Consider the following 12158-nt stretch of genomic DNA (forward strand, 5'->3'; position numbering starts at 1 on the left):
AGATCTGTGGAAGGGAGAGGGATGGGGCGGGGAACATAGGGAATACAAGATGGACATTAAAGGGACTTTCAGGAAGGAAAGCAGGGAATTTGAAGGAGGTAGGTTTGGGGTGGATTAATGGGGGTAGAAAAGATCGAGGATTTGGATGGGGGACGATAAGAGGTGCTGGTGAACAGCTGTTTTGAAGGTGATTAAGATTGACAATTTTAATCTTCATGAAATGGACAATTTGATGTATCTATGGCAACTTTTGGAGAGGGGGTGGATTTTGCAAGTTTCATGCTCTGCAAGTCTTTTTCTTTGTCTTTTTCTTGTTTGTTTGTTACTTGAAAAATTGAAGATTTTTCAAATATATTTGTTAGTCGATTTTGTTTTTCTGTCTGTCTGTCTGTCTATCAATTTCCTACAGGTCAAAATTCAAAAACGATTGCCATTAAACTTAACCAAGTTGCTGTAGTAGTATCAATTGAGAAGCCTATTGGTTTTGAGGTCAAAGGTCAAAGGTCATCTCAGGGTCAAATTTCTAAAAGTCATTTTTCATCCAATTGACTTGAAAGTTGAACAACATTTTCATATTAGCTTACTGAATTCAATTACCGATTCTTTTTGAGGTCAACCTCAGTCAAAAGGTCAACATAGGCCAAAGGTCAACAACAGGTTAGTTTCTAATTGTTTTTTGCATACACTGTCGAGGCTCTATAAGAGCTAACACACAGAATGTACAAGGGGAGCAGGAGACAAGAGGGGCAGGAGAGGAAAGGACAAAACAGTGGAGAACAGAGACAGTAGGAGATCTGCGGAAGGGAGAGGGATAGGGTGGGGTACACAGGGTAAACAAGATGGACACTACAGGGACTTTCAGGTCCTTACATGAAAGGGAACTTTGGGGAAGGAAAGCAGGGAATTTGAAGGAGGTGGGTTTGGGGTGGATTTACGGGGGTAGAGGAGATCGTGGTTTTGGATGGGGGAAGATAAGAGGTAGTGGTGAACAGCCGTTTTGAAGGCCTGGAGGGAAGAATGGGATTGAAGAGAATGTGGGAGTTTATTCCAAAGGCGGGGAAAAAAAAAGGAATGAAAGAGTGAAGATGAGCAGTGATAACTGATTTTGGTAGTTTTACCAGAAGGGGGTTGCCGGTGGACCTTGAGTGCCCTGCAGAAATATGGGGGGGAGGGGACAGATATCAGACAAGGGGAGGCAAGGCCAGCGAGGAGATGGTAGAAGACAGAAAGACCAGTGGCCTGCCTCCGGTGAGAGTGAGAGACCCAAAGACTCATCCTCATTGCGGGAGGTACCAATGATCCTAAATGCCTTGGTTTCCACAGCGTGAAGCCGAGAAAGGTGAGAGACGAGACCATCAGCCCAGAGGGGAGAAGCACGCCATCTAGCTGCGGACGAAAGCTTTGTATGTGGTCAGGAGCTCACGTGTACCAAGGAAGGACTTTGCACGATGGAGGATTCCCAGTCGGCAACTGGCTTTGGAGGTAAGCTTGGAAATGTGCCTTTCCCAGGAAAGATCATGGCAGATAGTGAGACCCAGAAGTTTGAATGAAAGGACTTCTTCAAGAGGATTGTTGAGAAAGTAGATTGGGGGGTTTTCCAGATGGTCATTTTGGAGAGACATGGTGAGTGAGATTTGTCAGGATTGAAAGACATGTTTGATGCATTGGACCAGTTTGTGATTTTATCCACATCTGCAGAAAGTGAGGAGGCTGCTGCTTGACGGTCTGAGGGAAGACAGATGGTATGCCAGAGGGTGGAGTCATCAGCAAAGAGATAAAGAGGACTTCCCAGAGAGTCGGAGAGATCATTGATGAAAACCAGAAAAAGAACAGGGCCGAGAACACTGCCTTGAGGAACTCCAGCCTGGACAGGAAGAGTGGATGAAATAACTCCATTTAGGGCCACACGTTGTCTGCGACAGGAGAGGAAGTCTGTGAGCCATGAGTGGAGATGTCCTTAGATACCATAAGAAGAGAGTTTGGTGAGCAGGGCAGGGTGTCAGACCATATCAAAAGCTTGCAATGTCAAGGGAGATGGCTCTGAATTCATGTCTAGCATTGAGAACCTCCATCCATCATCCTTCAAATTTAATTGAATAATAATATAAAATGTCATGGGTCAGGGTAAGGTGTCCAATCAAAGCAGAGTTGCATCAAAGCGAGACGTCTTGATACCCGGTCATCACTGTCAGCAGGTATAACGTGGCAGTTCTAATTACACTGAACAACAAAATTTTTTTACTGGAGTTGTGTAAAGTGATTTAGACTAATTTGGGTACGCTGATTTCAAAAATCATAACCGTTTTGCTGTATCACGTCAGGATTTTCAGTAACAGAAATATTCCCATTGCCTAGAAGTCAGGATTTCAATGAAATTTACAAAAATTCATTTATTCATTTATTTCATCATGAATGCTTCAAAATTATAGAAATTACAGAAAAACTCCACTAGAATGTAATTAAAAATGCTTTAGGCATTTGGCTTTGCGTTTGTGCTGCTCTGTGTCAGTTTCACGATGCAGGAACCAGCAGAAATCGCCCATCATGTTCGGGTTGTGCCGCCCTTGGTAACGCGTCTCCATGAATGAAATCTCTTGGTGGAATCGCTCGCCGTGCTCGTCCGAGACTGCTCCCAAGTTGTCAGGGAAGAAGTTCAGGTGCTGGTGTAGGAAATGGATTTTCAGGGACATCCTGGAGCCAAGTTTCCTGAAGGACTCCAGCAGCTGCTGCACTATTTCTTCATAGTTGTCCGCGCGCTCGTTCCCCAAGAAGTTGTCCGTCACAGCTTTGAAGCTCCTCCACGCTGCCAGCTCTTTGGGGTTTAGAGTTGTCGGAAAAGTTTCGTCCTTCATAATCTGTCGGATTTGCGGTCCAACAAAGACACCAGCCTTGATCTTGGCCTCCGACAAGGTGTTGCCAAACTTTTCCTTGAGGTATAAAAACCCACGCCCATTCAGATCCATTGCCCGTACAAAACTTTTCATCAAGCCGAGCTTTATGTGGAGTGGTGGAAGGAAAACCTTGGCTGGGTCGACAAGGGCGACATGCTTCACGTTGTGTCGACCAGGTACATGCTCTTTTCGCTCTTCCCAATCTTTCTTCGTCCAGTGATTCTTGTCGTCTCTGCTATCCCAGAGACAAAGGAAGCACATGTATTTCGTGTAGCCTGACTGCAGCCCTAACAACAGCGCCACCACTTTCAAGTCTCCGCAGATGTGCCAGTTGAAGTCATTGTACTTGATGGAATCAAGCAGCTGCCGCATAGTCTCATAGGTCTCTGTCATGCCGAACGCGTGAGCCAGTGGGACTGATGGTTTCTCGTTGCCATTGTGGAGCAAAACAGCCTTCAAGCTGTTCTTCCCCGAGTCGATGAAGAGGCGCCAGTCTGCAGGATCGTGATCACACCCAAGTTCTTTCAACAGACCGTTGATGTCACTGCAGAATGTCATCGTGTCTTCCATCTCAAAGAACTCAGCCATGTCTCTGTGACGTGCTCTGAACAAGGATATCTTGGTGTTAGGTTCAAGTAGATTCCACTGCTGCAGCCTTGATCCAAGCAGCTCTGCCTTCGCCTTTGACAGCGAGAGATCTCTTACAAGATCATTTAAGTCTCCCTGGTTCAGAAGGTGTGATTCTTGAGTGTCGGGTTCAAAAGGTTCATCATCACCATCCTCTTCACCACTGCTTACAGCTATGTTCTGATCAGCTGGAGGTGTTGGAACGGGGTTCTCGTCATCATGAGGCACAGGTTTACGAGCAGAGACGCAGTCAGCGTACTTGATGTGACCTTTATTCTTCTTGTTGAAGCCGGCGATGCTTGTGCAGCAGAAATAACAATCATCATGATGATTCTGCGGCTCACGCCATATCATGGGCACCGCAAATGGCATGCTCGCGCGCTTGCCCACCAACCACTGAGTCAAGGTTGTGTGACAGCTTGTGCAGCAGATGTGTGGTGCCCAGCTCTGTTCTTGGTCCCCCACCTTACACCCGAAGTAGTGAAAGTAGGCGGCCTTCATTTTCACTGCTGTAGATATACTTCGCTGTTGATCTTTTTTGGTATACCGACCACAGACATAACAGAAGTTGTCAGGATGATTGGTACAGGAACGCCTACTCATCTTTATCTGAAAGAAAGAAATATAACACAAGTTAACAACAATTGTACGAAATAGACATGTTAAAGACGTATGTAAATTTCATTGAAATCCTGACTTCTAGGCAATGGGAATATTTCTGTTCCTGAAAATCCTGACGTGATACAGCAAAACGGTTATGATTTTTGAAATCAGCATACCCAAATTAGTCTTAATCACTTTACACATCTCCAGTAAAAAAATTTTTTTGAAATTTGTTGTTCAGTGTTATTTCTCTTATTAATTACGTAACACGCCGGTACACAAACATCACACAAAAAAAACACCACACAAAACAAGTCATGGCGAGGGTCTGCAATCTCTGATTGCTATTTTTGTTGTTTGAGGTTGTTTTGAGAAAGAAAAAAAAAGAAAAGAGGGAATGGTTTTGAGGCAGGGTAGAAAGAAAAAGTTTAACGAGGGGTAATATTTTATAAGACGGGGGGTAAGGAGGCTTGTCAAACATGTGGGAAACAGGAAGTGAGATAGACAAAGAAAACACAAGGTAAAGAAACAGATTTTTGTTGTTGGTGTTTTTTTTTTAAACATAAATTGTAAGGATGTAATCAAAGTGAGGCATTGAAGAATGAGACAGAGGGGATGGAGGCACAGCAAGTGGGTTTGGGAAAGTTGTAAAATAAAATAAAAACGGGTCGGCCCAAAATTATCCGAGCCTGAGACAGGATTAAAATCAATAGATTGAGCATGACAAAAAAAAAAAAAAAAAAAACACGAGAGTTTGGACACACTGTGACGAACAATTCACACAAACAGAGAACACAAAATTGAAGGCAGCACAGACTAATCAGGAACGATTACTTAGCTTTTTGGAAGTACATCACTTGGAAGACCAAGAGAAGCAACCTTCACCTTCCTCCTTGAAAAAAAATATCAACTATATTATCTTCATCTTCCACAGTTTTTGGGGGGGGTTTTTTCCACAAACATACAACTACTTTTAATAGTGGGGTCGACTGTGTAAGCAAAAATGTGGAAAGGATGAAAGTGGATGTTTGTATGCGTGAAATCATGAATGTTAGACAACCGTCCTCTCATGATTAAACGATGCCATCACAATACTTGCAAGCCGTTTGCGTGACTGTGTGTGTGAATCGTTGGTTGTTATCTCCACATGCGGGTTTCAGAAGGTGGAACAGAGCCTGCTCAGGTCTCAAAGTATCCACCTCCGTGTGTGTGTGTGTGTGTGTGTGTGTGTGTGTGTGTCACTAGTTGTTATCTCCATATGTGGGTTTCAGAAAGTGGAATGGAGCATTCCCATGTTTCAAAGTATCCACCTTCATTTCTCGTCCACTACCTGTATATACGCAAACGAACAAACCTGAGTAAATGAGCTTCCACACAGGTGTGGACCATGTGTTAGTAAGGCAAATAACATCCCAGCATGCTTAGGGTCACACATAAAAATGCTACACAGGCCTAGTTGCCTATAATAATTATGGCTAGCATGGCTGCAAGAGGAGAACTCAGTGACTTTGAAAGAGGGGTGATTGTTGGGGTGCATTTGGGAGGAACTTCAGTGACAAAGACAGCTCAACTTGCTGATGTTTTATGAGCAACGGTGTCTCAGGTGATGTCGGCATGGAATTCTCAGGGAAAGGCTTCATCGGCAAAGGGCAGCAGTGGGCGGTAGCACATACTTCAGGATCACCATATCCGTGCATTAATTTGAAGTGCAAGGCAAGGCCGGTGAGCAACTATAGATCAATTGACTGTAAATTTCAACCTTGTGTGCGTGCAAGCCAGTTTCATCAAAAATGGTCTGCCGAGAAACCATAATAGGATTGCAGTGCATAAACCGCTCATCATACCTGGCAATGTATGTTTGTGAGTCCAGTGGTGCAAAGAGCACAGCCAATGGACTCCCAAGCAGTGGAGAAAAGTGATATGGTGAGATGAATCATCCTTCACCATGTTCTTGACAAACGGATGAGTGCACGTGTGGTGCCAACCTAAAGAAGTCGACAACTCTGGGTGCTTAGTTTCAACAGCGAAGGGTTCTGGTGGTTCTGTAATGTAGTAGGGTGCATTTCCTAGCATGGTTTGGGTGTAGTCTCTCCTTTAGAAGATAAGGTCAATGCCAATCACTATTTAATGGTACCAAGTGATAATCTCCACCCCAAGTTGCAGCATTTCTTTCCTGTTCGGTGGGGTGTCTTCCAGGATGACGATGCCTCCATTCACAGAGCATGTGTGGTCACCCAATGGTTTGATGAGCATGACATTGACGTTATCCATTTGTTATGCCTTCTAGGTCACCAGATCTAAACCCAATCAAGCATTTATGGGATATTCTGGAACGATGCACGATACATCGTTTCACACCTCCATCAAAGAGGTGCGAGTTGATTGACTTTCTAATGGAAGAATGGTGCCACATCCCTCTTGCAGAATTCCAGACACTGATGGACTCTATGCCACGGCGCATCCAGGCCGTACTGGCCACACGTGGTGGCCCAACACCATATTAAGTGACTTTACATTGGTGTTTCCATTTTTTTGTCCACTACCTGTATATGCATGAGTGTGTGTGTGCATGTGTGTATGCAAGTTGCTGTTGTTGGCTGCTATCTCCACATGTGAGTGGGTTTCAGGAGGTGAAACGGAGACCTATCTGGTCTTAAAAGTATATGTGTGTATATGTGCATGCAAGTTTGTGAGTTGAGAAGATAAATGAAAAAAACGAGATCTGTGTGAGACAAGAATTATATAATTGACAAAATGCTGTCATCACTGTAGTAAAATCAATTTTGTAGCCTCTTGTATGCTTCCACTGGTTGTGCACAAGCATTAGTCTTCAGTATTTATCTTTTACAGAAAAGTTTGAATTTATGCCTTCACACTCACTTCAATTTTTTTTTCCAAATAAAGTAATGTCAGGTAATCTAAGCACCAACAAACCTTTGAGCGACGACCTCGTCCTGCCAAGTTAAGTGGGGGAGTCCCTGGAGCCACAGGATTCAACATAAGTGTTGCCATCGGTGGTGGTGTCATTATAGTTTCCCCAATAGGTGGTGTTTGTGGTGGGGAAGGAGAAGGCAGATGACGAATGCGAAGCCTTGGCGATGGTGGGAGTGTGGCTTGCGCTTGGCTCATCTCTTCACAAAGCTGCACAGGTGAGTCAGGCAGGGCCAGATGATCAGGTGTAGATACAGGATCAATGCGGATATCTTTCGCAGGCCATGAGATTGTGCACTCACACTTAGATGCACAAGAGCCTGCCAGGAAAGAAAAAATATATTTTCGATTTTTTTTTTTTCATGAAGAGCATTATGACTCGTGGAAGAGCAATATGACAGCGGAGTTGATGCAAAATAGCGAGGGGACAATGGGGAAAAGAAGAACATGTGATATTCAGGTGGATGAACAAATAAGCAAACAGAGTTTTAAGGCAAGAGTTAAAAAGGAAGAGTCTATGGTAAGCAGGGATAGAAAACAAGATAGTGGTGGATTGCCACAGAGGAGCATATTGTTGAGAAGAGAGAAATTGAACTGATACCGGGATATGATTTCACAAACGAGATTACGAAGAAGGTTGAAGAAAGTGGTTTTGAGAGGATTTGATCGAGGAAGCTGAAATTAAGGGATCAATGAGGGCACCCAGAAGTTGTCCCTGTGTGAGTAAGTTTTGATATACATATATTGTTTTTTTTCGGCCATCTTGCATCTTGGCATTTTATTCCTTTGAGCAAAGTGGGGTGGGGGCGATTTTTCAAAAAGTCCGATAAGGAGGCCTAATTCGAGAAAATGTCAAAAAAACAAAAGTTGCAGGAAATGATCCATTTAGGTGGGGATGGGGGTGTAGATATTCAGAGAGAATATTGAATACTTTGGTCGGATGGAATTCGTGGAAAGAAAATGAAGAGAAACTTTATTTTGGGAAAATATATTGTTTGCAGCAAAAGTTAAATTGCAATTCAAACAAGTGCATCACAATGCCAAGGAAAAAAAGCCGAAATCAGCACAACAAGAAAAACGATTGGATTCCATTTGTCAGAATGCAAGACAAAGGCGTCAACAAGAATCGGCTCCACAACGCAAGGAACGGTTGGATTCACTTCGTCAGGATTCAAGACAGAGGCATCAACAAGAGATCGCTCGTAGGGCAGGTACTCTACGCGGATCGAAAATGCACAGTCTTGGAATAAAAAAAAAGAGAGGTGGAACAGTGTGGGGCATTACCCACAAGGGCAAGCAATATGTATCACATTACATACAAACGTCTTGTCAGCTATGAGAAGTTCAAAGGTCATGAGCAAGGATGTGGCACAAAGACAATGCACAGACTGTGGAATAGCAGTGTAAGCCAGCTTGGAAATATGATCAACCAAGGAGGTTGCAGCAGATAGCACGACCTAATAATGCAAGAGAATGACCCTCTGTCAGTAAATTGGTGAAAAAAGTTAATAGTTTGAATTGTTTGGCAGTTGTTCTGGAGAAACATCAGAAGGATGTGCGACTTCCCTGGATTAAATGTGGTGTCCGGGTCCCAGACCTGTTCATGATGTTCGAGAGGTCTGCTATTAGTGATGTAACTGCTGCCAATGTATGATTGGGATGACAAACGATTTATGTGGAATCTTCAGCAAATATATATATATATATATATATATATATATATATATATATATATATATATATATATATATATATATATATATATATATATATATTTCGAGAAAAGGAGAGCTCATTAACTTAAAAAATAGAATAGGATCAAAATACAAAGCCTAGAGGCACACCGGCTTCCAATGCGAGACGTGGAAGTATGTGGAACATACATTGCTTATGTGCACAGCTAAAATCGGGAAACAAGGAAATGTTGACAAACTTGAATGCTTCAAAGAGCTGGAGGATAAAAGCACAATGGCACAGAATATCAAAGCAATTGGATGTTTTTTGTGTGTTTATAAACAATGTTTGAGGCTCAAAAATAGAGATGGTGGGTCAATGAACAAACATCAATGGGACAGAAGAAAACAGACAATGAAGGGAAAACCAGACAAGGGTCACGTTGGCAGATAGGTTAAAAATGGGCACGTAAGGAATATTGCACGCATCACAGGGTATTGGACACGTGGCGGTGTTTGAGAACGAGTGAGAATAGAAAATGTCATGGGTGGAAATAGGACTATATTATATGGTGGTGGGTCACAACATGAAAGGACGAGAGGAAATAACACTATTGGACAGACTATAAAGGACAAACTCAGGGAAATATCCAGAACATGACCTTCTGTTTCAGAAATAGCAACAGCTGGGAAAGGAGAAACAACATGTCCAGCTGTGTCAACAGAAATTACCAGTTCAATTGATTTGTTTCTCCCCACCCCTCTATCCCCTCAACAAGAGCACCCCCACCCAACCAAAAAGAGCGAGGCTCATGGAAGAGCAAGGTTAAATTGACAGTGGAGTAGGAGGGGAACAATTGGGCGCAACGAGCAAGGGAAATACACGAACAGGAAAAGAAGAGGAAGAGAAGGGGAGGAAACTGAAACGAGCAAGTAAAAGGGTTGCCTTCGGAAGCATTAATGGGGGTCATAAAGATCATGCGTTAGACTGGGTGATGACATGAGGTGGCGGTGCAATGCAAGCTTGAAGCCCTGAAGGGACGAGTGGAAAATAATGGCCTCAGGAAGGCGGTTCCATAGACAGGAGACGTGAGTAACAAAAGATTTGAGGTTCTTTCAAACGAAAGAAGGCAAAGTAGTCTGGATTTATACAAATTGGGCTTTACACCCTTCTTGTGGATAGGGGTAACGTTCGTGATCTATCAAAGATATTAAAAAAAACAGGAGATGCTACTTCAACAAAGAAGATGCAAGAATGCAGGTGTCAATTCAATCCAAGCCTTTAAATAGAGGCACATCAGACGTGGCTGTAAACCTTGACTTTTTCAGGTGGAAAACTGTTTTCAGATGGGAGTTACAAAGTGAGGACAATGTAGGGACACAAAAAGAGTGAGATGAGGACTTGCATAACCAAATAATTTCGCTCACTTCCTCATTTTTAAACATATCGTTTCTTCAAAACAAATTACATACCTGAATTAAGCAAATCGTGGAGACATGCAATCACAGCCTGCCAGCGCGCACATTCTTCATCTGTGCCACCAAACACACGTAGAGTATCGGCGACCTCGTCTTCAGTCATGCTGAGCAGAATCTCCAGGGATAGAGAACCATCTGCTAGCATTCCCTATCACATGGAGCACATGAAGAAACACACCATAAAGAGTGCACAGCAATACAGGAGTACGCAGCAAACAAATCCAAGCACAAAGCATGGAATAAAAGTCGGAAGGGTTCAAGCGGATTACAACAGGGAAGTGTTGGAAAGGGCATGCCAACAACAAATGTTGTGGCTGCTGGTTCCATCTTTGCTGGAAGCTCACATACTCTTTGCAAAGGACTCTGTGGGATCTTAAACATCCAACAACTAATGCTGGCAGACAGGACATCCAGTTACAGCTCACACATTAATGAATCACCCTCCCTGTGAAACACCGGGATGATAGCTTAAAGCTGGGTCGGGATTCAAACTCAGGCGAGACAGCTTATAGACCAGTGTGCACAACTCCAGCCATTCTGGCCACTGTATGTATGTACCGTTTATTTACAGAGATAGAGGCTCATTGAAGAGAAGAATGACAAAAGTGCGAGAAACCGACATCAACAACAAAGCAGTTCAGGGAACAGGCAGATAAAGGAGGGAAAATTGGGAAAACAACTAACGGACAAGGGAGTATAATTAGGAAGGATGTATTGTTACCACATTGGGACAGAGGAGGATAAATAGGTAAAGGCCATGTGAGCAGACAGGTAACGCTGACAAACAGGGTAAATGTGGGAAAGAATGCAGGTGGACTGGAGAGGAAAATCAGTGAGGATAGAAAAGATCAAGAATACCAACCAGATATCTGCAATCACAAAGTGATCACCAAGGGAAAGCCTCCCCTGACACACACCTGTGATCCAATGATGGCCATTATTTTATTCAGCCCACCATATGAACTTGACATCCAACATTTAGGGATAGAGTGTAAATTAAGAAAATGTGCCTCCATATAAACCCTATCCATGAAACTCAACATCATGAAAATTATTCAAGTTATGATCAAAATGTGTTTTTTTTTTTAATTATATTACAATCTGAAAAAGTAGGTCAAGGACACTAATCAAATAGAGTTCAGAGAACGCGATACCCCGTGCAGTGTTCAAGTATATAGAGGAGGGCCTTGCCATTTGTCGGGGTTACGTTCTTGAACATCCCCATGAACCACAAATACGCAAATGTAGGGGGTGGTGGGGAAAATACAGTTCGGGACTTCAACTTTAAAATTTGTCAAAACTGTACCCTTAATTAACACGTTTGTGCTATATATTTTCATGAATAAAAGTTATTAAGGTCCTAAAATAAAGTATTTTTTCCTGCATTAAAAACAAAATAAAGTGTATTTTCTTTAGTAATGATGATCATGAAACTTCACATTAATAATAATGATCATAATATTGATCCCATGTTAATTAGGTGAATAAATGTGGGAAATAGTTCACCAACCCATGATTATTTGAGCATATTCAGCACAATCCGCAAACCTTGCCTCAATAAATTCATCGCGATAGAGCGAATCCGCAAGGGGGGAAACCCACGAACAGAAAGGCCCTCCTGTACTTCAACTTTCATAAAATAACGATTTTAAAGATAGTTTTAAAATATCTGGAAGTTTAGCACCACTGAAGCAGTCTTATACACCAACCACCCTTACACACTAATAAGATGACGTCGAGTCGCAATTTCAGAGATGGGCTTTATTGATTGGTACATCGCCATGATGATGGCCTTTTCTTCACCACAAGACACATGCCACACCCTATAATGCTCCATATCGATATATAGCAAGGTTCTTGGAAGTATTATGAAGGAGATTTATGTGCTACATTCATATGTTCTTCAGTCTTCTACAGTCTAATTGTATAATTCAATTCAAGCAATTGAACAAGA

General features: G+C 42.6%; 1 protein-coding gene across 2 annotated transcripts in view; it reads right to left on the reverse strand.

The window, feature by feature from the left end:
• KSR2 (kinase suppressor of ras 2) overlaps positions 1-12158 on the reverse strand; it is a 201073-nt gene that overhangs the window by 116822 nt on the left and 72093 nt on the right. For both annotated transcript variants that reach the window (XM_085860306.1, XM_085860305.1), the window contains exons 3-4: positions 10199-10352; positions 7056-7372 (exon numbers count right to left, since the gene is read on the reverse strand). In XM_085860306.1, coding sequence (XP_085716432.1) covers positions 7056-7372; positions 10199-10352 — 471 coding nt within the window. The remainder of the gene's footprint in view (positions 1-7055; positions 7373-10198; positions 10353-12158) is intronic.

This window comes from Eptatretus burgeri, chromosome 16 (genome assembly GCF_056783735.1).
Source record: "Eptatretus burgeri isolate ZD-2024b chromosome 16, Ebu_testis_v1, whole genome shotgun sequence".
NCBI classification, from domain to species: Eukaryota; Metazoa; Chordata; class Myxini; order Myxiniformes; family Myxinidae; genus Eptatretus; species Eptatretus burgeri.